Source organism: Amaranthus tricolor, chromosome 1 (genome assembly GCF_026212465.1).
Source record: "Amaranthus tricolor cultivar Red isolate AtriRed21 chromosome 1, ASM2621246v1, whole genome shotgun sequence".
Lineage (NCBI taxonomy): Eukaryota > Viridiplantae > Streptophyta > Magnoliopsida > Caryophyllales > Amaranthaceae > Amaranthus > Amaranthus tricolor.
The window spans coordinates 35,233,680-35,261,196 of record NC_080047.1 but is presented as its reverse complement, the minus strand read 5'-3'; the positions used below and the strand labels follow the sequence as shown (position 1 = coordinate 35,261,196).

Genomic DNA, 27,517 nt, shown 5'->3' with positions numbered 1-27,517 from the left:
TAGGACCATCATATATAAACTTGTTAATCGAATCAATTTGCATTACCGTTATTTCTCCCAACATTATTCTCAAACAAAGTAGGGATTGATCGGCTTCCTTCTATCTCCCGGAAGAGGAAGGGGATAGTCTTCGTTTGGTTTTGGGATCGTTGCTGAAAAGCTAAAAGGGAATGGCCAGGCGCAGCAATGGAAGGTTGCCCACCGATATATGTTGGAAAAAGTCATCTCTTTCATTCCATTACCCATTCCTTGGTCAAGTCACGAAAATGAACATTGCCTGACAAAAGTCTCCCTCCTCGATTATTGAATGATCGACCTACACTGCTCTCTTCTCCCTCATCCATGTTCTAAGGTATTGATTCGAGGATAGACCTTAGGGCTTTCCTAATAGTGTATGCTTAACTCCAACCTTCTCATTCCAGTATGGGTATGAAACCACCAAGTATGGTTACGCTCCGAGCAGACCAGGAGGTCTATGAGGTTAGTGCATATTCGTAGTGATTGCCTAAGATAGAGGAGAATCTATTGGTAAGTTTTGCCTGAGATTTTTGCCACCAATGACTACATATTATAGTCTGGTTCCTGAACCTTGCTCGTTTACATCTGCAAAATACAATAGGGATACAATCGAACAAAAGAGAAGGAGTTCCTATGGCTAAAGCTGGTTACCTTTGCATCATGAAGAAGGAACTGGCATCGTGCCCTAAGGCTTGATTGGCTAACCCAAGACAAGCACCCTATAGCATTTAGGACATCCTGAGGGGGAATCAAGTGAGATGTCACTTATTAAAGCAAAATCTGTTAAAGCCCTAGATGCTAAGATCCACATGCACTCCTAAGGCTTGGTGAGCTAGGTTTAGTGACTGGGGCGAACTTCTATTCTATATGATAGCACCTGTCCCCTTATTATACTAGAATATAACCTCCTCCTGTCAAGGAAAGGGAATGAATCAGAATAGGCTTTAAGGGAGAAGGAATCCCCAACTATTGACTTAGCTACTATTGAATGCCAAGCTTGATGCTTTATAGAATGTACGGATCGAAAGTGAGGCATTCTTTGGAAAATAGTGAATATGGACTGACTTGACTCAAGAAAGCTCCTTATTTTCTTAGTTCCCCTCGGGATGGTTTTGACTTTACGAATTGCCTTGAAGGCTCTAAGAAATATCTGGAATAGATCCTTGACCTTAGTCAGCCTCTCGCTTTGCTCGTTCCTGCTGTTAGATCCTGTCTAATAAGCTTATTAGCTAAGAAAGACACCGGGAGGAACTTGCTCTGATCTAAACCATTGGTCCTTAGGGGAATCCCACACCTTTGTTTGAACGGATTGGGCTAAGAGAAGGAGAGGAGTGAGTCTTTCTTGGCTCGATGAAAGGGAAACACTTTCTTAGCATATACATATGGTCATCCCTCTCGGGCAAGGGAATGGATCAAAGAATCAATTGCCAATACCGACATCGAAATCAACAGTAAAGGAATCGCTCGGATAAGGGGTTCTCCAAGGACCACATATGTAATAAACCGTTGTAGTATTAAAAGAAAGAGTGAATAATGACCAAGAAGAGGAAGGCTAAAGCCCGGGGTGCACTGGACTTCCTTTCTTCTAAAAAGAATTCGAGGGCGTGGTAAAATCAAAGTTGAAAAGCTAAGTAAGAACCCCACTCTATCCCCTCCAGATCCAGGAAATAGAAAAGAAAGACAAAAAAAAGGCCACCTCCAGCGGCAAACCCTATCCCCATAAGAAAAGACTCTTTTATTAATACTATATAGAATAGAAGTAGAACGCCAAAAAGCACTACGCCTTTTATAGGGGCTACTAAATAGAGATTATAAGGATATCTCAAAGCAGTCGTGCTCTTGCTGTATCCCACTTGTAAAAAGAGATACAAGAAAGTTGTGCTTCCACATAGAGGAGATTAACTAAACGTAAAAACCTCAATGTTCTCATAAATGAGCTTGTAGAAGCTAAAAAAAAGTACACTACAAGCGCTAAGGGCTACTACTTCTAAAAATAGAAGAAGTTCTCTTCTCTTTCTAGCGCGACTTGACATCTTTCAACACAGTTAAATTCATAAGTCTACGCACAATGGGAAGCTAAGCTCCTTAGAAAGGATTGATCGAGAAGGCGACCCAACCCCTTTTGTTTGCTTTTCCTGTTTGCTACCTAATCCTAATAAGGGCCTGTTTGAGTGATATAACAAAGACGTTTACTTTACTAACATAAAGATCAAAGCCACTGTAATCAACTATACAATATCACTCACCATGGATGAGACGATTCAATCCGGCAAAAATCCCTCTTCGATCGGAGATTACGTAGTTTTCACTCTTAAATCAAAAGGTATGAAGTTGGTTAAGCGAAGCTTACGGAAAGAGAATACATAAGGGCAAGACCTCTCACTAAAGGTAGCTATCAGTTTCAGGAAAGGTTATGTAGTAGCATATTAGAATAATAAGGTTATGTAGTAGCTTAAGCGAAGCTTAAGGAAGTTGAACTCGTACCCGTGGATAAGGCGGTTGAAACGGAAGCTTAACTGAAAGCATGTTCTCTAAAATCCGAAACTATTTCAAGTCCTCTAGGAATTACACATTACACTATTCTTTTTTCTCTTTAGTGATCAGTCTTTTCTGCTCTTAACTGAATAGAGAGCATAGTTCAAGCAGAATCCTTATCATACTATTGCGAGTTCCGAATCGCCAACCCTCGGTGAAAGAGGCTTAAGTCCGACCACAGAGCATAGGGATATACCCAAAGTGCTAATCTCTTCTAAGCCTGCATGCAAACTCATTAAAGTAAACAAAGTCAACCTTGTAATCCGAATGTCCTATTGACTGCCTGGTGTTAGGATCATGACGTTTGTGTTTTTTTAAAAATGTCATTACGTTGGATAAAAATATCGTAAAATTACAAAAAAATTCCCCTTTGTCTACCACATGGAAAAGTTTAAATATCAAGGTCACCACGTAAATTTAAAAAATATTTGTCTACCACATGGAAAAGCCCAAACTTTAGGATTATCACATAGAATTTCCCTAATATAAAATAGTGTGATGTAGACCACAAACGTATACTCATATAGTCATGAACTTGACAAAGATAGCAATTAACGATTAACAAAAGTGAATTACGATGTTCATAAAAAAAAAATAAACAATCAATAATGTTACATAATTCAACATTCCAAAATATATTAGAAATAAAATACAAGATAGGGGATCTAATAACTTAAGAGATTATACATGATTCATCATTCCCAAAATATAAAAATACAAGAGTAGATAACAACTATATGTCAAGCTCGGACTCGTTTAATAATACTTGTGATATCCCGCTTAATGGTGACTAGGGCTGAACACGGTCCGGTCTGGTCCGGTTTGACAGAAAAGTCAGACCAGACCAGAAATTCCGGTCTGGAAATTTTTCAGACCAGACCAGACCAGTCAAGAGACCAGACTGGACCAGACCAGACCGTTCTAGAACGGTCTGGTCTGGTCCGGTCTACGATTTTTTTTTATTTTTTTTATTTTTTAATTTCTAGAAACTGCATTGGAGGATCTTGTTGAGGTTAAAATGGAGAGGGGCAGAGGGCATCACTAGAGGAACTGGAAAGGAGCTACTTTGTGAAGGTTGGTTTCATCACAGAGCAACAATTGGCTCTTGAAGAAGCTGCTATGAAAGGAAGGGATCAGCTATGGATTTTATCCTTGATTTCTTTGCTTGGAAAATTGTTGAATGATCTAGATTTCTTTGCTTGGAAAATTGCAATTATGGATTTTATCCTTGATTTGATCATTAATGATGTCTCTTCATCTATTGATCAGAATTTGGGTATGGATCAGCTTATTGATGCCATCACGAGTAGTTGCCCACTTGCCCTAATCCCCTAAAATATGATTTTAATACGGTTTTCCGGTCCGGTTTGGTTTGAAAATTTTAAAACCGGGACCGGACCGTAAACCGTTTTAAAAAAAAATAAATCGGACCAGACCATTTAGACCGTAGACCAGACCAAATATTTAAATTACGGTTTGGTCCGGTTTGGTTTACGGTTTAGACCAAACCATGTTCAGCCCTAATGGTGACCTAAATCATAGAATATACTAATTCATAAGCATTTTGTTTCATGTGTTATTATTAGGTGACTTAATACTTGATCGCAAACATTTGTTTTTTTTTTTTTTTTTGTAGTGTTACAATGCAATTTTAAGTGTTTGTAATTGTAACAAAACAATTGGTGATGAGTGATGACAAAGATTTCACAAATTCATATTAATATTAATATATGAATATTAATCTAACCCACAAATTCATATAAGACTAATTAATGTAAGGTTATTATTTTTTAACTCCTTCTTTCATATTCCTAATGCAATGCACTACAAAATTAGGAGTTTACTAGAGAAGGTGAAAAGTTTGAGAAATGAAGTCAATAATAAATTAAGAGTAACTTATGCAATCTTATCTTATCTTATTTTATCTTATAAATTCACAACAAAAGAGTCATCAAAGATACCCATAGTATGTAATATACAAACAAGACACACATGTAACAATATCATATGGTACGATTGAAGATTTTTCAATTACTACTTTAAATGTAGCATCCAATTTAAGAGGGAATATCTAATCATAATATCTTTTTAAGTGTATCACAGTGAGGACATCATAAGCATTTAGTATAAAATTATTAATGTTTAATTTATAATTATGATCATGCATATTCAAATAATAATAAAAGGTTCTATATGAGAACTTTGCTAATTTTATTAAAGGTCCAATATGTTATAAACCCAAACAATCTACAAAAAATAAAAGTGAAACCCAATCGTGCATGACACGTGTATAATCATAGTATATTATTAACTTTTGATATGACAATGTGAAAGCGCGATATTACAAAAGATTTGTTTAACTAAAATTTAAGTGAGAAAACCTTATTATGAGCCTTTTAGGAAAATCTTTACCAATTTAAAACAGGGATGAAATTCTTGTTGGTATGTTTAAGACTAAATTATAAAACGATAAATGAAGTGCAGCGAAAAAATAGAAGTTTAGTTGTCAAATACAACTCGCGAACCAACCATTTTGGCTGCTTAAACCAAAATATACAACATAAGTGTCCAATCATGGTGATCATAAAATCACTGTTATCTACAGAAAATATCCATATCATCCAAATCAATTTTTTATTTTTTTTAAATTTTTACCATGTGATCCCAAATTTTTATAAAAACTCCATCTTAATATTTTTTAAAATTAATTATTTTGTTATATATTATACCACATACCTTTAATAAATCACGAACAAAATCAAGGGCTTATAAATTCCCGTCACATACTAAGAGTCTAATAATGTACAAAACATGTATAAGTACATGTTCACGATGCAAAATCAATCATAAAAGTCATCTACAAATATCTATTTTTATCCTTATGATATTATATTTAATCTAATAATTATAAACCTAAATTCTTTAATTTAAGAGAACAAACTTGCACCAAATTAAGGGGTGGATGGCACACCTTAATTTGTCCCAAGATGATGAATATGTATTGGACTAGAATAGACACAAACAACGCACCAAACTCAATACAAAATCAGCTTCAAGAAACCAAATCTTGATTTTCCGGCTAACTGATTACCCTCCAATGGCTTCACTCACCACCTTCGTGTCATCGATAATGCAACCTAAGGATTGACTACCTTGTGGAATGCAGGATAGGCTTTGAAGTTGTGTGACTAACAACTCAAAGGAATGAGTGTATGACTAACACTCAGAGGCTCAAACAAACAAAGTTTGAAAGAAAAACAAAATGTTGTTTTATTCTGAAAAATCTGAAATCTTCCTTTACAAAGGTTTAGGCCTCCTATTTATAGAACTATGAGACCATCTAAAATTAGTTAAGACTAATGTTTACACAGCCAACAAAGAATAACGGCTAAAAGTCAACACGTGACAAACATGTGCACGTTTTAAGTACAAAAATCAGAAAACAGAATGTTGATTTATTCTGGTATGATATCAGCTGACCAGGGGACCTTGATGCTGATCCTGTTGGTTCTCTATGGATTATTAGGTCTACCCTTGGACCTTGAATTCTAGTTCCATGTATAAAGATTCCATCCCTTGGGTTTTCCTGGTTCTTGGTGCACAGGTTTGGTCTCCAAGTGTCATGCAAGGTAGGTTGGCAGGCTGTTTCTTCTGCATTCTGTCCTTCACTATTGTGCTGTTGATGTCTTAGTTTGTGCACATTGATTTGCTGCTGCACTTGCTGAAATGTGATGCACAATCCATTTGCTAGCTTTATTACATAGTCTTGAATGTGTAAGAAACCTACATCATGTCAAACATGGTGCAAGACTAGAATAGCCATTTATGATATTTTGACTATTTAGAAACATTAAACCCAATTTTTGACGTCACCACTATGTTTAGAATGTTTAGAAGTTATCAAATACGTTTGGGTATCAATTTTCATAATTTTAGCACACTCCTAAGTATTTGTAATATATTTTGTGAACAAAATGTACCCAAAATAATTTAATAAATTAAAACTTATAAAATTATAAAATAAATTCACAAAAATAATGTCAATATGTCTAGCTACTGCTTTGATTTAAATTTAAATTTTTGTAACTTTTTACCCCATTTTATTAATTATTATTATTATTATTTCTTTTAGCCTTTCTTGATAAATTGACAAAATAAATTTATAATTTCTTTAAAATACCAAACTCTTTTACAAATTATAATTATATTTATCACAGTAAATAGGATTTATATGAATATATTAATATTATCATTATAGATTTTTGGATTAACAAATAACCATTAATACTCCATAATTTCCTTCATTTGATGTATATTATACTTGCTAGTAATTTAAAAAAAGTCAATAAAAAAATTGATGTAATTTATATAGAGTTCCTATTACACAATTTAACCCATTTTCCATATTGTATTAAAAAAAAAAAAAAAAAAAAAAAAAAAAAAAAAAAAAAAACTAATATAAAGTTGGTTTCAAAAGTTTATAAAAATTTAAAGAATACTTACAAAAGTTGGGCGAATTTGTGATTTCTTCTAAGCAATGAAACTTCGTTTGCACAAATTGTAAAAACCCTTTTTTTTCTTATTCTCTTCCTCACGTTTTTGATGATGTTTTTGGTGTAATTATTATTTTCTTCATCAATCCACCTATTTTATAGCATAAACAAAGCAAATGAAGAGCCTTATTCTAGCCATTAAGTGTAGTTGCAGAAAGAAAAGACAACCTTATTTGAAATTCACAAATTTTTATAGTACGCATTTTCTTTGAGAGACCATTTCTAATAAGACCGGCCCATCATATATTTTTAAAATATTATAAGTAGGTATTAAGAATAATGTAAGTAGACATTTAAGATATTGAAAGTAGGCATTAAGAATAATGTAAATAGACATTAAGAATATAATAAGTAGGCATTAATCTTTAATAGGCTGAGTTTAAAATAAGTCTCTCAAAGAAACAGTCTCTCAAGAGACTAGTTATTTGAAATTACTGAAGTTATGATATTGAATCTAAAGTGCCATCATATATTTCGCCAGAAGCAATTGTTACTGCAAATTATCTCACCAGTCAAATAACAACTAAAGTTTGAAATACAAAACACCTTTAGAAACTCTTGAAATCTATATATCCATCCCTTATTTCATTCATTACCACCTTAGTAGAGTGTTTGGTTGTACAATTTATATACATCTTCAAAAAACTTAGCAGACATAAACTTTGAACCTCGTGTAGTTAAATGTATTTTTATTGGGTTTGGGTATATCAAAAGGGCTATCATTGTCTTGATCCTGTAACAAATTAATCAAGGGAAGAATTATTTAGACGGTCCAAATTGTCCAACATATCCAGTGCTAAATATTCAAAATAATATAACAGAAGTAATACAAGATCATGTTGAAGACACAACAAGATATTATTAATAAGCCTAGTCGCGAAATTTTGAACAAAATTTTAGGGTGCTGAGTTAATAAAAAAATTAAATTCAACTAATATATAGTCAATTAATACAACAAAAAATTATTACGTAAATAAAAAATTGCTACTCTACCATCCAAAAGCACTATGGGAATTCCTTCAAAAAGATATGATGATGAAGATAAGGCACAAATATTGAAATTTACAGTTAATAAAATAAATTAATGGTGTCTTTCTCAGGAAGCAATGGCCTTTCAATGATATATTATATTTAGAAAAAAAATACCTACATCAATGGAAGCCTTAAAAAGTAACAATTGGAAGAAAGCAATGCAGGTTGAGATAGATGCTTACGATAATTGGAAAATATGTATCCTACTATAAGAAAAGAAAATGATAAGTTGCAAGAGTTTTTATTATCAAGTATAAATCCAATAGAGAAATTGAAAGATATAAAGCTCGTCTAGTAGTTAAAGGGTATACACAAACCTATGAAATTGAGTATTCAGAAACATTCTCTTCAGTGGCTAAGATTGATGATATTAGAGCTTTATTCTCAATTGGAGCTAATAAAGAATGGCTCTTGCATCAATTTAATGTGAAAAATACTTTTTTACATGGAGAAATCAATAAAGTATATATGAAGGCTCGTCTAGGTTTCTCACGGGATTTTATTACGGAATAAGGATGTAATTAAGAAAAGCGTTATATTTTAAATAGGAGAGAAGAATTGATTATTAGGGTAAAATATAAGTATAAGTAAACATCTAAAGTTATCATTCAAGATATGAAAAACAATAATAATTTAAACATTAAACATTGTTAACATAGTTTTCTCTTCAATAACTAAGGATCAACCAAAGATATATATCGTAAACCATTTTCCTTCGCCAACAACCCATTAGATACAACTTGAGTAATTTCCATTACCACAACAGAGTCGGTTCAAGCCCAATTAAGAATGTGTGGCAGAATAGGTCCCCTAGAAAATAGGATAAATTTGAAAAAGATAGGCCAAATTATTAAAAAAAATCATAGAATAAGATTAAAATTAATTTATTTTCAAATGTATGTGCCTCTAGCCCCAGATCTCCAGTTCCAGATCTCAGGTTCGATATTGTTCGTAGTTACTAACTGCGAACAGAGGCAAACTGGTCAAAAAAAAAATCAACCAAGATATTCGTAGTTAGTAAGTGCGAACAACTCCTTTGGCTTTTTTTTGAATCAAACCCTTTGTTCGCAGTTAGTAAGTGCAAGCAGACCCATACCTCAGGTTTGAAAATTAGGCAATTACTTTTAAAAATAAGATAATTTCAATCTCATTCTATGAATTTTTTTAATAATTTAACTATTTATTTCAAATTTTTTTAATAATTTAACTATTTATTTCAAATTTTTAAAATGAAGTCATTATTTTTTTTTTTCTAAATCTTACTTCCCAAAACCCTCGATTCACGAACTCATTATTCATCTTTTGGTTTAGCTTTCATGTTTTATAACGCATCGAATTCCCAATATTGAAATTCCACCTAATTCTCCTTATTACCAAACTTAATTCATCAATTTATATATTCTCATTCTCTTTAATGGAGAATGGAAAGAAAATTTAAAACTCTTGAAAAACAAAACTTATCAAAAGAATTGAAGCCCAATACATGATAAGAGAAAGGGAGAATTCCGATCAATTATACGATTAGACAATTATACAATTTCAAATCGAAGGTTTCTTCTTTCGCGAAAAGAACTTGTTAATGAGTGACGGTAATTAAAAAACTCAATTCTTAGACTTCGCCACTCTTTTCATTTTATCGTCATCCCCTCCAAATAAAATTATAAATTTACTCTTGATTTTTAAAAAATTACAACTTTACCACTCCCTACAAATTTCTTATTTATAATAATAATAATATCAATAACAACAATAATAATAATAATTAACTTTTGTATATTCTTCAAAAAATATATATATATAAAATTAATAATAATAACAATAATAATAATAATAATAATAATAATAATAATAAAAATTAAAAATAATAATTATTATTCAAAAATAAAAAAAAATTAAATCGCCCAGAACCGGGCGATTGGACCTCGGTTCAATCGCCAAAAGAGTGGCGATTGAATCGGGGTCCAATCGCCCGGTTTTGGGCGATTCACTTTTTTTTTCTTTTTTTCTTTTTGGAAAATTTATATTAATAATAATAATATTAATAATAATAATATTAATAATATAATAATAATAATAATATTAATAACAACAATAATAATACAATTAAAAATAAATTAAATATAATAATTAAAACAAAAATAAAAATTTAATAATAATAATAATATATATCACAATAATAATATATATCAACATAATCCAATCTTCAACAATCAGTGGTGAAAAATCAAAGCAAAAAGAAAAAAAAATGGAAGATCAAGAGAATGAAAAGGTAAGTTTAAAGCTTTTGATTGATTTTTTATTTTTATTTTATTATTATTATTATTATTATTATTATTATTATTATTATTATTATTATTATTAATTCATTATTAATATTATTATTATTATTATTATTATTATTATTATTATTATTATTATTATTATTATTATTATTATTATTATTATTGTTTAAAAGAATATAAAAAAGTTAGTAATATTATTATTGTTGTTATTAATATTATTATTATTATTATTATTATTATTATTATTATTAATTCATTTATATTATTATTATTATTATTATTATTATTATTATTATTATTATTATTATTATTATTATTATTATTATTATTATTATTATTATTATTATTATTATTATTACTACTACTATTATTTAAGAGAATATAAAAAAGTTAGTAATATTATTATTGTTGTTATTAATATTATTATTATTATTAATATTATTATTATTAATATAAATTTTCCAAAAAGAAAAAAAGAAAAAAAAAAGTGAATCGCCCAAAACCGGGCGATTGGACCCCGATTCAATCTCCACTTTTTTGGCGATTGAACCGGGGTCCAATCACCCGGTTCTGGGCGATTCAATTTTTTTTTCTTTTTGAATAATTATTATTATTTTTAATTTTATTATTGTTGTTATTATTATTATTATTACTGTTATTATTATTAATTTTATTTATATTCTTTTTGAAGAATATAAAAAAGTTAATTATTATTATTATTATTGTTGTTATTGATATTATTATTATTATTATTATTATTATTATTATTATATAAATAAGAAATTTTTAGGGAGTGGCAAAGTTGTAATTTTTTAAAAATCAGGGGCAAATTCATAATTTCATTTGAAAGGGGATGGCTATAAAATGAAAAGGGATGGGGAAATTTAGTAACTCCCTTAAAAAAATTGAGGATTTAAGAGGAAGAAATTTGTATATATTACCAAGAGACTAAGAGTCAAGATATAAACTTTTATTCTAATATCCAACCCAAAAAAAGAGTAGCAATTTTGGAAATTGTCTTCCATGGTTTTACTTTTAATTTAGGATTAGTGCTAGAAAAACAAAATTTAAGCAACAATAAACCCCAAATCTAAAACCAATAAATAAGTGGATCCTTCTCTTTTTTTTTTTTTGAACAATTTAACACCCGTTGCAATTTTTTTTTTTCGGCTCGTCTTGGCCGAGATCGTCTCAAATTTAGATCAAGAATAGGCCGGTCTAATTCGCGCGTGTATCAACTTTACATGCTTTCTCTTTTTCTTTTTTTTTTGGGCATTTTTCAATTTTAATCTTAAAAGTATCAATTTTGACCTTAAAGCGTATTAATTTCAACTTAAAGTAAACTTTAAAACAGATCAATTAACATAAAAAATTTCAATCTATACAATATCTAATGAAGAAATGATTAGAACACATGTCGAATTTACAATAAAAATTTTCCACCTTTTTCATTTTCTTATCAAGAAAATATTTTTTAGCATATCATGTAACATCTTTCTGATTAGATTTGTTTAATTGATTAGTTACAAAAGATTTTAAAACTTTACCTTATTTACTAATTTTTTACCATATACAATCATCTAAAATATGTAATATTAATTTTCATTAAATAAATTTGTGAAAAGAAAATAATTTTGAGTGTTTTTCATAGATAATCATTTGTATTACTTACATGGCTATATTAAAAAAATGCACAAATTAAATAGATTACATATTAATTATTTAAGTAAATAATCATAACATCTATTAAAAAAGCTCTGAAAAGCCAAGTGTCAAATTTCTAGAGCACTTGTCATTTGTAATTTTTCGATTGGAGTATTTAAACTAACTGAATTAAATAGTTGACCAGTTCACAGAATTAAAGATTTGACAATCAATCAATATTAAACCTGTTAAATTTACTGATAAAATTATAAATTAGAAAACAAAATATTATCATATATCTTTTAATAAATTATTGCTAAAGAAATCATAATCATCATAACATCTATTAAAAAAGTTGTGAAGAGTCAAGTGTCAAATTTAGCCATGTGTAATTTTTCGATTGGAGTATTTAAACTAACTGAATTAAATGGCTGACCAGTTCACAGAATTAAAGATTTGACAATCAATCAATATTAAACCTGTTAAATTTACTGATTTAGTTATAGAAATTATTTCAACTAACCAAATACTCTAATCTATAAAATGACTAAGATAATATAAACAATAAATTAAGAATCATTTAGGTGATATTAACAATTTTAAAATTATAAATTAGAAAACAAAATATTAATCATATATCTTTTAATAAATTACTGGTAGAGAAATTTGAAAATAAAATAAAGTAAGAAATATTTAGATGACATTAAATAATTTATTAAGATTTAGACTGATTTAATTATATAAATTATTTAACTAATCATTATACAATTTAATAAAAAAACTGAAAAAATCACAGTGTCAATCTTTTGGAGTCACGCTAGATGAAAAAGTTTTATTGGTTCATATTGATTTAAGTAGCAAATAAAGTTAATCAACTTGTTATTTATTTTACTCATCTACAAACTATTTAAATTTATTACACATATAAAAATGTCATATCACCCTTTTTAACAATCATTTTTTATTACTTCATCTTTAGTATACAATATATTTATTATTACATGTTTTTGAAAATAAGATTTAAATCTTTTTTCATACTAAGAATTTTGTACATTGTACGGGGTTTTGTACTAGCTTTGACCTATTTGTGATCAATTTTGACGTGAAACTGATCAATTTCTATCTAAATATGGTTCTGTTTCACAATTTGAGAACGAAGTTAATAAAATGGTATTACTTTATCACTCTATGGATGAATTTTAAACAACAAATGAATGGTCAATAACACTATCAATAATAGTGTTAAAACATTGTACAATACAAGTACTTTTATTCAATGCAACATGATGGTTCTAATGGAACATAAAAATACTTATACTCTTTAATCATCGATCAATAATAGTGATTTTACTCTTTCTTCAATACGTTTATATATATTTGTAAATAGTTCAAATTGAATATGTTAATAGTTAAATTATGACACATAAATTGACAATTGATGTTTTATGATCTAACTTAATTTGAACGTACAAGCTTCAATTATCGTTTTCAAAATAAGTATTTCAAAGTCTATAAAGATATTGTATAGGTTTTAGTTCAAATTGAATATGTTAATAGTTAAATTATGACATATAATTTGACAATGATATGTTATAATCTAACTCAATTTTGAACTTTTAATCTTCAATTATCGTTTTAAAAATAAGTATTCAAATTGTATAGACATATTGTATAGCATTTAGTTCAGATTTAATATGTTAATAGTTTTAACACTATTATTGATAGTTTTATTGACCATTCATTTGTTGTTTGAAATTTATCCATAGAATGATAGAATAATACCATTTTATATAACTTCGTTCTAAAATTGTGAAACATAACCATATTTAGGTAGAAATTGATCAGATTAGCGTCAAAATTGATCACTTATAAGTTCAAATTGAAATTTTTTACTTTAATTGATATGTTTAAGTATTACTTTACGTTAAAATTGATACCTTTAAGGTCAAACTTAATACCTTTAAGGTCAAAATTGAAAAATGCCCGAAAAATGGAAAAAAAAAACAAGGAAAAACATATAATGTTGTTACACGCGCAAATTAGACCGGCCCGCTCGTGGTCTCAATTTGAGACGGTCTCGGCCAAGTTTTGGTGTTCTTTTTTAGTGAATTCTTAACTGTTTTCTATACTTAAAAAGGATAAAAAATAAAGGATAAAGAATTTGTTCAAAATATTCGTGATCCCTTCCTTCAACATCGATTGGGATTTAATCTCTTCTAGATTCAATCCCTAGTCATTGTTAATAGTTAAGCTTAGAATTTTAAAATTATTTAATTTGTATGCTTGGGGTTTTAAACGACCGCTAAGGGTTTAATCTTATACTATTATCAGCGAGAAAGATTGAAAAAAATGAGATTATTTATCTACTTAATTCCAAATATAAGATTGGGGAAAACTTATGTCCCAAAATAAGATTCCGTACATCCAATCCTAGCTTCGGGTAGAGTCGCTGTTAGTAACAGCGAAAGTGAAAAAAAAAATTAAAAGCCTAAAGTCGCTGTTAGTAACAGCGACTTAAAAAAAATAAAAAATTAAAAGCCCAAAGTCGCTGTTACTAACAGCGATTAAAAAAAAAAAAAAAAAATTTATGTCGCTTTAATAAAAGAAGAAACTAGTATGCATGAACTAGTATGCTCAAAATTTTAAGGCTAGAATTGTGAAATGGAACTAGTATGCATGAACTGCTTTAATAAAAGAAGAAACTAACTTAAAGATAACTCTTACAGTATTGCCTTCTTCATAAAAACACTCACCTAAAACCATTAGGAACATCAATCTGGCTCTGGTAATTATCATACAACACTGGAATTGATAGAGCAAGAAGCACTCCTAAACAAAACATCAAGAAAAGCTTCAAAATGAATTCACTAAACTCGTAAGCAATTAGCGACAGGACAAAAATAGTGAAAGCACGGTAACATAAGACAAAACACTGTCAACTCACCAATGTAGACAAATGTGATGAAATTGCACAAGCTACCAATAGAGGAAATAAACCACAACAATGCAGCAACCTGCACAAAAAATTCATAACAAATATGACTTGATAGATCCTCAACAAACACCAAACAGAGCAATCAAGTGTAGAACACAAGAAATCACAAAACCTGAAGAAGAATCCTCAGATTCCCACAAATGGCAATCTCATGAGCAAGTGCCAATGCATGATTAACCCATGCTCGAATCACATCAGCTGCCTGTTCAACAGACTTCTCTGATATCTCCAAATCAGGGACAGGGGGAAGAGGTCTAATTCATCAAAAAGAAATGTTCCACAACTTCAATTTTTGACCAGCAGAAAAAACTAACAAACTACTCAATCTGTGGATCTTGTTCTTTGAACTTACTAGTCATTACAAAACTTGAAACATATTTGAAAGAACAAGTATCAATCAATAAGAAATGACAAATTAGGTAAATAACTATCTTATAGAATTGGACTATATATTTAAAAGAGTTGGGACTGCAAAATGTAACAAAGCATAGAAATCTTGGTAGTACATAACAATCTATCTTATCTTAAGATGATAAGGTGACAGATTAATTATGCTTCCTGGGAATACGATAGCATAAAAGGTGTGAAATATGTAATATTTTGACGTAAAAGCCAAGCAAGAAAATCATTGTGTAATTTTGTGATTTCAATTGGTACTTAAGTGAATTTAAGCTGAGTGGCTTACACTCAGGGAGGGTATTAAATTTAAAAAAAAAAATTTTTTTTTTTTAAGTCGCTGTTAGTAACAGCGACTTTGGGCTTTTAATTTTTTATTTTTTTTTTAAGTCGCTGTTACTAACAGCGACTTTAGGCTTTTAATTTTTTTTTTTTTTTTTTTCACTTTCGCTGTTACTAACAGCGACTCTACCCGAAGCTAGGATTGGATGTACGGAAGCTTATTTTGGGACATAAGTTTTCCCCAAACTTATATTTGGAATTAAGTAGATAAATAATCTCATTTTTTTCAAATTTTCCCTCAGCGACTAGTACCAAGAAAGGAATTAAGTCCACCCTTTGCTAAAGCTAAAATTCGACCTGTGATCAAATCATTTTAGAGCACCAAGAAGGCAAACAGTGAAGAAAGTGCTGGAGACATGGCCCAAGGAACATAGTTCAAAGCTTATTACAAAAATAACAAAAGGGCGGACCACAAATCACCTCGTAGGATCAAATAAAATAAGAACCACCGGAAGATACAAGTAATCCTGAGAAGGTAAATGTAATATCCAACCGCGACAAACGGCTTAAGAAAAGACTAAAGCTCAACATTCATTGCAATATGCAAAAGTAATCTGTTTGACATACCAGCTTATCAGGTACAGTACACTATACTAGTTTTCTAATGTTCTAGCAAAACAAAACACAAAAATTATAGGCACTTTTACTTCTTTCCAGGCATTTGACATGAAACTCCAGAACTCAAAATTATCCTCACTTTCAGCATAGGGAAGAATGAAATAGGATAAATGGCTCCGTTTCCACTAATTGGGGGTTACTTAATTGAGCCCCCAAAAAACTGCATACAGCTACAGCTCGTGACATTCCAGGATTGCACCCCACTAGCCCCTTAAGATTCCATTGCAGCACCATCTTCTCCCGGCAAGCCAAATATCCGCAGGTTACGATCCAATGATCCCACTGCTATGTATTTTGCATCTGGACCAAACTTTACAGCTGTTGCTTTGCCTGCAATCAAAGGATCCATAAATAGGTTCACTAGAACACGGGCACAGCCCAGCATTAAACACTATAGGATGAAAGATATTAACTCGAGAGATTGAGGATTGAAACCGGAAAGTAGAATAGGTTACCTGTGCCAGACAAATCGGGTAGGGTCTTGATACAATTCCATTCTGCCTTGACACTTGCAACTTGGTACACTCTGCAGCAACCACAACTTTGCAGTATAAAGAGCGGGCAATAGTACTTATATGAGAATTATCATGTGAATCTGTTAAAGGACATTATGTAATGTTTTTTATTCCCACTCCGATCACTCAAAACAAAACTCTATCAGTGAGGGACAGATTCTGGTCTCTGGATGAAGAAAAGTTGAAAAGGTAGACATATGTAGCCACAGAAAATGAGTTTTACTTAGTTAGAGAAAGGACTCGATCGATTCCCACTTCTTTAGCTATTGCCTATATCGCCCATCTGTTCTACCAATTGTTGGTTTTGTGGTCAAAAAACCCATCAATTATCACTTTACAACTTGAATCATGTCCACATACTAAAGAAACTGTAGAAGAAAGATACACTGACCTTATATCTGAACTTGCAACAGCAAGGTAGCTCCCGCTATGGTCGAAATCAACTGAAGAAAAACTACCGATTAGCTCAGAACACCAAACAATGATGCTATTATAGCCACTAAATTCATTTTGAGTCAATAGTATCTTGTAGACTGGGATCATTGCAATTTGTTCACATATTCAAAGCAAAAAACAGAATTCATAGTACTCTTTCTTGAGGAAGAGGGAAGGGAAAGCAATATCAAATAATCAGACATTTTCGTACCATAGTTGGTAGGTGTGTCTGGATCAGGTGAAGGGAACGACCGGAAATTTTTCAGTTTACGCAGATCCCAAAGCTTTACTCCATCATAAGCTGCAGTCTGAGGTTGAGAAACAAATTAGCACAGAACAACCATGTTAGCGAAAAGATAGCTTCAAAAAGATAAGAATCCTACCGCAAGGAAGTATCCATTTTCTGAGAAAGACATTGCCGTAACAGGACCAGTATGCCCATCAAATTGAGCGACACTATTCTGCAATCCAACAAAATTGCATACATAAAAAAGGGAATTTGCAAGAACCAAAAAATATTAGGGACTCCGTAAAAGGTAGACAAATGCAAAGCCACTACCTGACTCTTAACATCCCAAATCTTAGCAACAGCACCTGTTGTTCCTGTTCCTAGGATGAGACCATCAGGATGAAAAGCTGCAGAAGTATAACCCTCAGACCCTGAAGAGTCTGCAACCTGTTCCTCAATAATAAATATAGCTCATCAGTAATGCAACATAATCTTCTAAACAATTCTCTAACATCCATTCTCGACTTCAGGCAAAGAAGGTGAAATTAGAGCAGAAATAAGTTCCCACTAAAGGAAGAAAACCTGTTGAAGACAAAGGCCGCTTGCAAGATCATAGAAGCACCATGAATTATCAAGGGAAGCAGTAACAAAGTATTTGTTTGTTGCATGAATTGTAACAGCTTGCACCTGTCATAAATCAATAGACAAAAGTACATCATCACTTAAGAAATAAACACACTAATTAGACAAGCATCCACATTTAGGACCATTTTCAAAAATATAGGTCTAAGACTAATGTGGCTTTAGTAAATTATTCATGATTGAACCACAAATAAATCAAGATATGCTGCCCATTATTCAACAAATTCTTGAATCTCAAATTATTTCTTCGAAAACAAACACCAATAAACAATTGTTTCCACATCAGATTGTTGTATTGTGTTTCAAGCATTCCCTCATTCCTAAGAGCAAATAAATCAAGATATGCTGCCCATTATTCAACAAATTCTTGAATCTCAAATTATTTCTTCGAAAACAAACACCAATAAACAATTATTCCACATCAGATTGTTGTATTGTGTTTCAAGCATTCCCTCATTCCTAAGAGATTGCATCACCAACAATTGGAACAAGTATTAAGGAATTGATAGGGACCAACATATTGTGTGGGTAGAACTAAAAGTGAGAGAAAATGAGAGAAGATGTGGATTAAGAATTAAAGAAATTGATTGGCACACTACCTATTTAGAAATGTTGTAAAGTTAAAGGGACAGATTAAAATGGAAAGTTTGGCAATCTCTTAGGGACAGAGGGAGTAGTCAAAAGCAAGTCTATCCTAATTTGCTTTAGCATGACAGGATTAATTTTATTAAAAAACTACAGAAGCACATTACTACATCAGAATATATGAAGTGTTCACGAATATATTATATTATACCTCCGCTGTGTGATCTCTTAATACATGTCTGCAATCATAACTCCCATCTTCAGACCCTTGCCATAATCTTACAGTCTATCAAACAACACCAGAATTTCAATAATAGTAAAGATGGAAGAAAAAGGTAAAATTGTAGGATAATTCATAAATCCATTATTCAAAACAGAACACGGGAAAGAAAAAGAGCATCTACGCACACTAAAGCAAAAAAAATTGCACTAATACCCAGACAATCAGACAAGGTTGCAAGGGTAGATATTCTACTTGAAATCAATCATGGGGTAGGATTGAAACAGTAGGATCTTGGGTCAATATGCCAAAATGCTTTGCCCTTAGTCGTAATTATCATTTTAAAAGTTTTTAATTGAGATATAATGTTTCAACTTTATATTTAAGGTTATGAAGTAGAAAAACATTCAATAATTGATTTAAAACTCAATATCAATAGCCTTTTTTTAAATTATATATAATAATTATGAAATACTACAAAATACTAGTGTGTATATAAATGAAACTAATGAAAGATGGTGCATAAAAAAATTATAATTGAAATTATAATTGTAGGATAGGATCGTAGAAACATAAAATCGTGTTATGATCCTACCACTCAAACTTCTATTCCAGTTAGGTCGTAAGATTCTACCATCATCATGTCCTACCTACGATCTGGATCACTCACAACTTTCAAATCGTAGATCAGAATTGCAATTTTTGCAGCAATGCAATAGGTGTTACTATAGATGAAATTCAAAGGCCCTCATGTATCAACACTTCATATTGGCTAGTGTCAAGACTGCAAGGAGACACAAGCATAGACAAAGAGAACAAAGATGGAAGCCAATCCGAGCCATGCATGCGTTGAAAGTTCAAGCATCTAAAATTTCAAGGTGGTCCGGGTTCAAATGACAACTAAGGTAAATAGAGATGAACTTAAGTAAAATATAAAATTACTACTTAGAGCAGAGCGTTCCACCAAATAAGTCTCCATTCCATGTTAAACATGAAAAAGCAACCAAAAGGAACAGCTTGCAGATGAGATTCAGTAGCAATTGGTCAAAGTTATACTCAGTCTGCTGAACCACCATTCAAAATAGAATTTCACATCTCAGACGCATTTGCATACTCAATAATAGTCACAGACCAACCAATCACAAATCAGTTTTGACAATGATGCAGATGATTTGAATTACAGCTATCAGTCTTATACGGTCTTCTTCATGGTTACAGTAAGACTCGTGGATGCTGTGGAAAGGAAGCAATATCAGCATCAGCTCAAAAATGAGAAACGACAACTGAAAGCAGCTCATTGTCATGCAAAACAGAATTTCCTGAATTAAACATGCGAAAAGAGCAATCACCTCCAATAGGAGTTAGCCACGACAGCCACAATAGGAGTTAGCCACAACAGCCAAATATTCAATACACCAAGATACTAAACCCAAACCCCAGCTTCCTTGGATATATGCATAAACTCACTATGTATGACGAATTGATTTTTTACAGGTGACAAAACCAGTTTCTTCAAAACAAATGACCACAAATATCAGATTTCTGACAACTACAAGACCACACACACAACACTTGAAAAGGAATACAAAGAGCAACAAAAAACACAAAGCTCTCAGTCTTGAGACTCTAGCAACGTTTAATAAACATATATTTCAAATAGTATCAATGACAATTGAAAGGACAAATTTGTACCTTGTCAGCTGATCCAGTTATGACAAAACTTTCATTCTGTGGAACTATTTTGATACTAGTAACCTGTCGAAAGTTTTGAATAGGTATTAAGGGGTAAACTTACAACTAGTGAACCAATGATTTTCTGAACAAATAAGCAGGTGTAAGAAAAACCTTCTTTGAGTGACCACTTAGAGTCGATACAATCTGTCCAGAAGGCCGATCAAAGACAATAGCATTTGTATCAATCCCTCCCGTTGCAATAATATCCTTCACAAACATGGGTTCTCCATCAAATACGGAATATAATACTTGAAATAATAATAAAACAACATTCCCAAAATAATAGCAGCTGTCTGGACAGACAAAATAGCACCACAAAGTGAATGCCAGGTTTGTTGATCTTATAAGTAACCAAAAGTGAATGATAAGCTTAGTAGGACCAGCTAGCACTTTCATAAATGAAATAGAATCTTGCCTACCTTAGAGTAATGGATATCAACAGATAGAATTCCAGGTTTGTTGGTCTTATGGAGAGGATAACTAGAAATCTGGGTGTAGATTTCCAGATCCGCAATAGGAGCCAAAGTTACAGGTACCTGAAACTCAAATCCACAGAAATGAGTAAGTAAAAACAATGAATATCTAAAAGCTCCATAATTTCCAAGTACAAGAAAGAAGCGTGTGTATCAAAATAATAATTAACGCCATACAAAAACAACATTTCATTACCCCAATGCCATTAGGTGCCTTCCAACTAGGTTGTGTTTGGAAGGGTCGCATGTACGCAACATTATCCTTGCTAATGATAAGACTAACAAAGAGATTGTTTCTAATTGACCCTTGTAGCAAACGTCATGTGCAACTTCACATAAATAAGAAACGCACATGATTTAATGAGTCATTCTAGTTTAGTCCATTATATAATCGGTAACCAAAGAACTATAAATCTTTGTCCCCATCGAAATAACATGATGATTAACACCATGGCTTCAAAATTGATGGAACTCAAAAGCCACATATGCAGAAATATGCTTAGTTACTAAACAATATTGGTAGGTGTTGACCAACATCAAGGACATCTTTACTAAAGTACATGAGTTGATTAGAGGCATTTCAAAGAAATTAAAAAAGAAATAATAAAAAAACACTTATGAATGTTTGGGTGACATTAAGGCTATTCATTTATTTCCGTTAAGTGCTGAAAATCTCTCACAACACGTAGAACATAGCACCTACAATCTTCAAAACCATACCGTTCGCTTTTTACGCAGTTGTGAGAGTTCTAAGTTGCATTCTGTCATCTCAGCAATGATATCGGTAGAAATTCCAGGTCTGGCTTTCTTTCCACCATGGGCCAGATCCTCTTCCTCCGCACCTGTAGTCCACACATTTCAGTAAAAATAACAAATGAAGTGATTCGAAAACATAAATAAATAAACTCACCTCGTTTTCCATTACTTAAAGCAACTGCATTGCCTGTGGCTACAGACATAGGTATCTGCCTTTCTGCCTGAGCCAATATTGACATTGCCTCGTCTCTTTCCTTCTTAAGCCTTGCTATTACACGGCAAGCAGCATCATGCTGCAGACAGATAACACAAATCCATTAAAATCAATATTGGTTATAAGTTTGCCTCACAACATTCATTTGGCCCACAATTTCTAGAAAATACATATGGGAGAATACAATTGTTACAAATAGCTAGGCCTCTCCTACAGTTGTCCCAAATCACATATGTCGAAGATCTAGGTGAAGCTTTTATTCAATTATAATGGAACTCTATTTGATGTAATATTACCCAAAATTCAACTACCATATACCAATCTATGTTATTCAGACATAGAAACACATATTCGACACAAGTATGAGTCCAAGTGTCCAAGTGTGCTACCCATGGCTCGACACTGATACTTGAAGTAAAATGAAGAGTGTGAGTACGGTCAAATGAAAAGCATGAGTATTTTCAATTTTTAAACAATCAATTGAACCAACAGATTGCTACAGTAACTCGTCCATGATTTAAGATACCTTACTAAGAAACCCTATAAACATGCCTATGAGTCAAAAACATGTGAGCAGAAGACAGTGGTCGTTAACTAATGCAATTGAGTGATGATACCTGAAGATAAAATTAAATCTCTCTTTCTCTCTCACACACTCATCAGGTTTGGTGGGAGATTTGTACTTTATTCCCTCGGACGAACTTACCAGTTACCACCCCGACTCCTACATCAATTTCCCAACTTCAACAATAAAATTTGAAAAACATATTCTAGGAAACATTTAGTAAAGTCAGCTATGGGTGATTATTTCAGACACTTGACCAGTTACTTAAAAGGTCAGCACCACCACCAGAAATTTGTACAAGCTGCTATAACGGTTAAATGAAAATACAATCTAGTACCTGGTAGAGAGCATGGCTCAGTTCTTGCCTGGCAGTATGTAATTGTTGTTCAAGAGCAAAATTGGAGAGCATCAAGCTATCCCATTCCTGAAATTTAGGACACCAATCAAAAGAAGCCTAAACATTAATGAGGTTCAAAATAATAACATTTGATGTCATAGAGCAACCATTAGCAATCCAGCCTTTAGAGCTCTAGAACTTACAAACAATGAATATTTGGTATACAAATGAGATCATTATTAGTAAAACACCGGGATAACAGATCTTGGAATAAATTATTAAGGCCCACATAAAATATTTGATAGATTTACAAGTGCATTACGACATGTTGCCTGCACATTGCAACTTACAATTCAGTTAAATAGGACAGTGCTTGCTAATTGACAATGCCTTTATTAATAGTTTAAACCATCCAACAATCAGAAAGTCATTACAAAACTAAGAAATATAGTCAAAGATGCAATTACTTGCACACTTTCCAGCTTAAATGACCAAGACACACATGTAGGTGTTAAATATGGTTTATTTCACATACAAATACAATGAAAACACAATCATGCAACATATCAAACATGGGGAGACGCTCAAAACTAAACACAAGCTCAGGGAGACAGCCATTATTGATTGGTTCATGGTTGCAACGTCACACTAAAGTATACCTTGCAACTAATTCAGTTGTTTTCGCAGTCATCATGGTACATGACAACCTAGAAACCATAGAAACATGGAACATTGTGATTTGACATAACCTCGTTTAGCAACCCAAAAAAATTCATCCCAAATTGATAGTGAAACGCCACCAAAATCGCTCAACGTATTTTGCCAGATCTTAAACCAATACTATAAAAGGTTTTCTACACTCATGGAGAGAGAAGGGAGGAAAGCAAAGAGATAAAGCCTAAACAACTAAAAGGTCCTGCTTTTAAAAAATTTAAAGCGCAAAAATAATTCAGTTCTTTTGTTATAAATTTATTTTCTATGCATAATGTATTCGGTATGAGTCACTTTATCTAATAAAATAATATGAAAAAACTAACGAATCAAATGCACGAATCATGAACCTAAAAATCAAACCAAACAACTTAAGAAAATGAACAACAAATACGTGAACCAGTAAATCGCGAATCTGAATCCGTACAATGAATCAAACCGAATCACGAATCATGTGACACCGATACATAATATTAATGTTATCAATACACATAAGGTCTTCAGCAAGTTACAATTTCAAGTGTGACCACATACAGTCTAGAATAGGTATGTTACAGCGTGTTTCAAAATTATCTTTGCAAAAGATCATTTGCCCAAAATGTGTAGAGTTTAAAGTCCTACACAATAGCCTTTACATACACAATAATCCTCATATTAAAATAAGTTGAGGCAATTGGGCACTACTAATTCATTTCCTCATATTCAATAATCCTCAAATATAAGGGCACCAAGTTCAAAAAAGTAAATAGGATCATTTATAATCTCATTTTGATGTTGATATGTGATAAAAACTGAAAGATTAACTTATATGAATCAGAAGAAAAACAACATATTTCACTTGTTTAGACTATTGCAAACTTCCATGAACCAAGTATACAAGATTGTTAGATGAATCTCATTATTGAACTAATATTTAATAACACATAAAACATAAGACATATTTAAACTTCTTAACCCCAATAAGCCTTAAAGAGTCATATCTCTTCAACGACCAGAAGAACTTGGGAGGAGCAAATAAAAATCGACTTGCATTAGTTACAACTCTCTGAGGACCTAACCAGGGATTAAGGGTAGTTGGAGGTGTCATATTCATGTTCTAGACTATTGATCCTGTTCGCTTACCTGTTGGTGCTCTTGTTCTCTGGCTTTTTATTTAATTTTTATTCTTTTTTATTTTATTTTATTTTTATTTTTATGCATTTTATTTATCTTTATTTAATATTTAACGATCACGTTTGTGTCATAAGATACAAGCTTGTGAAGTTAGCGTCAGCTTCAACCAGTCTTATTCGTTGCGGGAACTGCTCATGATCTTTATCGAGTTGAGGGACTCATTGGTCGCGTTCTACTTTATGGGTATGATTTGTCGCCTTCCTTCCCTCCTCAGACCCTGCTCATAGTTTTTATGGCGGGATAAACTGGATAAGGTGATGGTGATGATGATGAGCTCTTCAACAACCAAGAGATTTCCATTATAGTGAAACAAAAGTAGGACATAACATAACTCAACATGAGAGTATTTGCTTTTTATTAAAATATGCAGAGCATATGCTTTTGCACGTTTTAGATAACAACTCAAAAGAATATAACACTAGACCAATTAGAACATCAAGCATCAACTGAGAAGGACCTTTAGCTAATGCATTTCAAGAATACTATGAACAATCATAAACACACACCAAATATAAGACTGAAGATCATTAAAGATTAATAACAGAACTAATCATTAATAAATCAATATATATACAGATAAACAACAATCCAAGATTGCGTAGGAACATACATTTTGGAACATGCCAATCATTCCAGGAATACTTGCAGCCTGAACAGGTCTAGGCTTCACTATCTGCAATTCAAGCATTACACTATTGTAACCAGACATAAACAAAGCTACAAAACTCAAAATTGTCAAAAATAAGAGCAAAGCACATACCTTTCCAGCTTTAACTTGGACAATATCATCCAAACTCAATGGTTCTCCTGTGATTGGACATTTTCCATAATCCTTCACAAACACAACCAATCAAAGATCATTACAACTTATTCTTTATCAAATCTCAAAGGATTTAGACTCCTAAAAAGTAGAGTAAATTACAAAATTTTTAAGCAAAGGAAGTCATTATAGTCCATTCTTTGCAAAAAAAATTCAAAATGGTATTCACTCTGTTATTCAAGTTCCAACAGTCTAGGATACAAAGATATCCCAAAATTTCAAGTTGCTTCACCATGAGTGATCTCTATAATACATTCTTTCAAAAGTGTTAAAATGCTTATAATTTTAATCCATTATCCAACTTTAAAGGTCCAAAACTACATGATTATGTAAATATCTGCTTCAACATAAGAGGCCGCAATCCTTTTTCAAAAACAGGTTCATGATACACAAATAATTTTACACCATGTTTCGATAGGAGAAAACGGAGGGAAAGGACGGGGAGAGATATAAACTGATTGCATTTTCCTCTTTTAAAAAACCATTACAGGAAGGGACAGAAATGGAGGTAAGGGATATGAATGGAAAATTTTTGAGCAAAACAAATCCTTCCAACAATGAAAAAATTTAAAAGGAAAACTCACACATCTTCCCTTCTCTGTGCTTCCATCCCCTCCCCTTCCTTTCCCTTCCCTACCTTCTTTTCCAAAAAGATGCTAACCAAACATAGTGTTAATCCAATTTCCGCAACTACAAAAGCTCTATTAAGTTACTGAATGTTTAACCTAAAGAGATATTTACTATAAATTATTTCCAAATCAGAGGCAAAATGCTCACATTTTCAAATGTCTTCTCAAAATTTCAAAATGCTAGCAATGAGACACAATCTATAATTTTCAAATCAGATAGAAAGCTTAGATTTTTTTCAAATCTTCCATCCACAGTTCAAATTCCAAAACAGCAGTTCTCTAAATTCCAAAAACCGTAAGTGCTAAATCCTAAACAATATATCAAAAATACTCCTCAAAATGCATCATAGTAAATCATTAAATTATAAAACGATATGGAGAAATTCAATGATTAAATACTCTAGCAAGTAAATAGAACTTCTAAACAAATAAGATCCAACTTTTACCAAAAACGAAAACCCTAATCCAGGTTACAAAAAAACAATATAGATGAAGAAAAGCGTACCGAAATGTGACGTTCAATGAGACGCTTCTCAAAAAGAAGTCCAGATTTTTTGGAAACAACAGGCTCTTCCGGCACTTCACCGGATACTGCGACGACATTAAAGATGAAAACAGAGAAATGAAAGCTAACAATCAAACCCTAAAAATGTAGAAAAAGCTCAAAGCAGCAAAATGAGAAGAAAAAATGGAGATAATTACTTGAGCAATTCATAGTTGAGAAGAGGCAAAAGACTGATATGCCTGCGAAGCTCTGAAGATAAAAGGCAAAGCTGAAGAAAACAGCTGCGGTAATGAGTAGTGTGGGCGGCAGAAGACGATGAGATGAGACGAGACTGAGGAAGTATGTGAGAGCAGGCGGATAAACGAGAAAGGATTTCAGTTTAGAAAGTAACGGGCTATCAACAAAACAAAACAAAACAAGATTTACGCAACGAATAACCTCAAAACAATAAATTTATATTCAATTAATTGTATTTAGTGGTGAAACTTCAACAAAATATTAGGGCAAAGTTGACAAAAAAATTAAATTTAACTAAAATATTGTCAATTAATATAAACAA

The 27,517-nt window shown here is 31.8% G+C and overlaps 1 protein-coding gene across 1 annotated transcript; it reads right to left on the bottom strand.

Moving 5' to 3' along the window:
* Window positions 1-16,253: 16,253 nt before the first annotated feature.
* On the bottom strand, window positions 16,254-27,372 carry LOC130819178 (pre-mRNA-processing factor 19-like). Its single transcript, XM_057685303.1, has 18 exons — window positions 27,156-27,372; window positions 26,959-27,044; window positions 25,765-25,836; window positions 25,615-25,677; window positions 23,121-23,207; window positions 22,159-22,297; window positions 21,969-22,090; window positions 21,195-21,311; window positions 20,887-20,982; window positions 20,734-20,796; window positions 19,033-19,107; window positions 18,177-18,281; window positions 17,925-18,041; window positions 17,749-17,826; window positions 17,577-17,673; window positions 17,322-17,373; window positions 16,871-16,941; window positions 16,254-16,745 (listed from the first exon to the last, which is right to left on the bottom strand). The coding sequence occupies exons 1-18, from the start codon at window positions 27,166-27,168 to the stop codon at window positions 16,627-16,629; spliced, it is 1,572 nt and encodes a 523-aa protein (XP_057541286.1). The 5' UTR covers window positions 27,169-27,372; the 3' UTR covers window positions 16,254-16,626.
* Window positions 27,373-27,517: the final 145 nt, after the last annotated feature.

What these genes read in the sequence shown, in the direction of transcription:
- LOC130819178 (XM_057685303.1), bottom strand. An exon ending in GCGGCCTTTGTCTTCAACAG is followed by an intron (nt 18,042 to 18,176) that starts GTTTTCTTCCTT and finishes ATTGAGGAACAG; the next exon opens with GTTGCAGACTCTTCAGGGTC. An exon ending in AAAATGGATACTTCCTTGCG is followed by an intron (nt 17,674 to 17,748) that starts GTAGGATTCTTA and finishes TCTCAACCTCAG; the next exon opens with ACTGCAGCTTATGATGGAGT.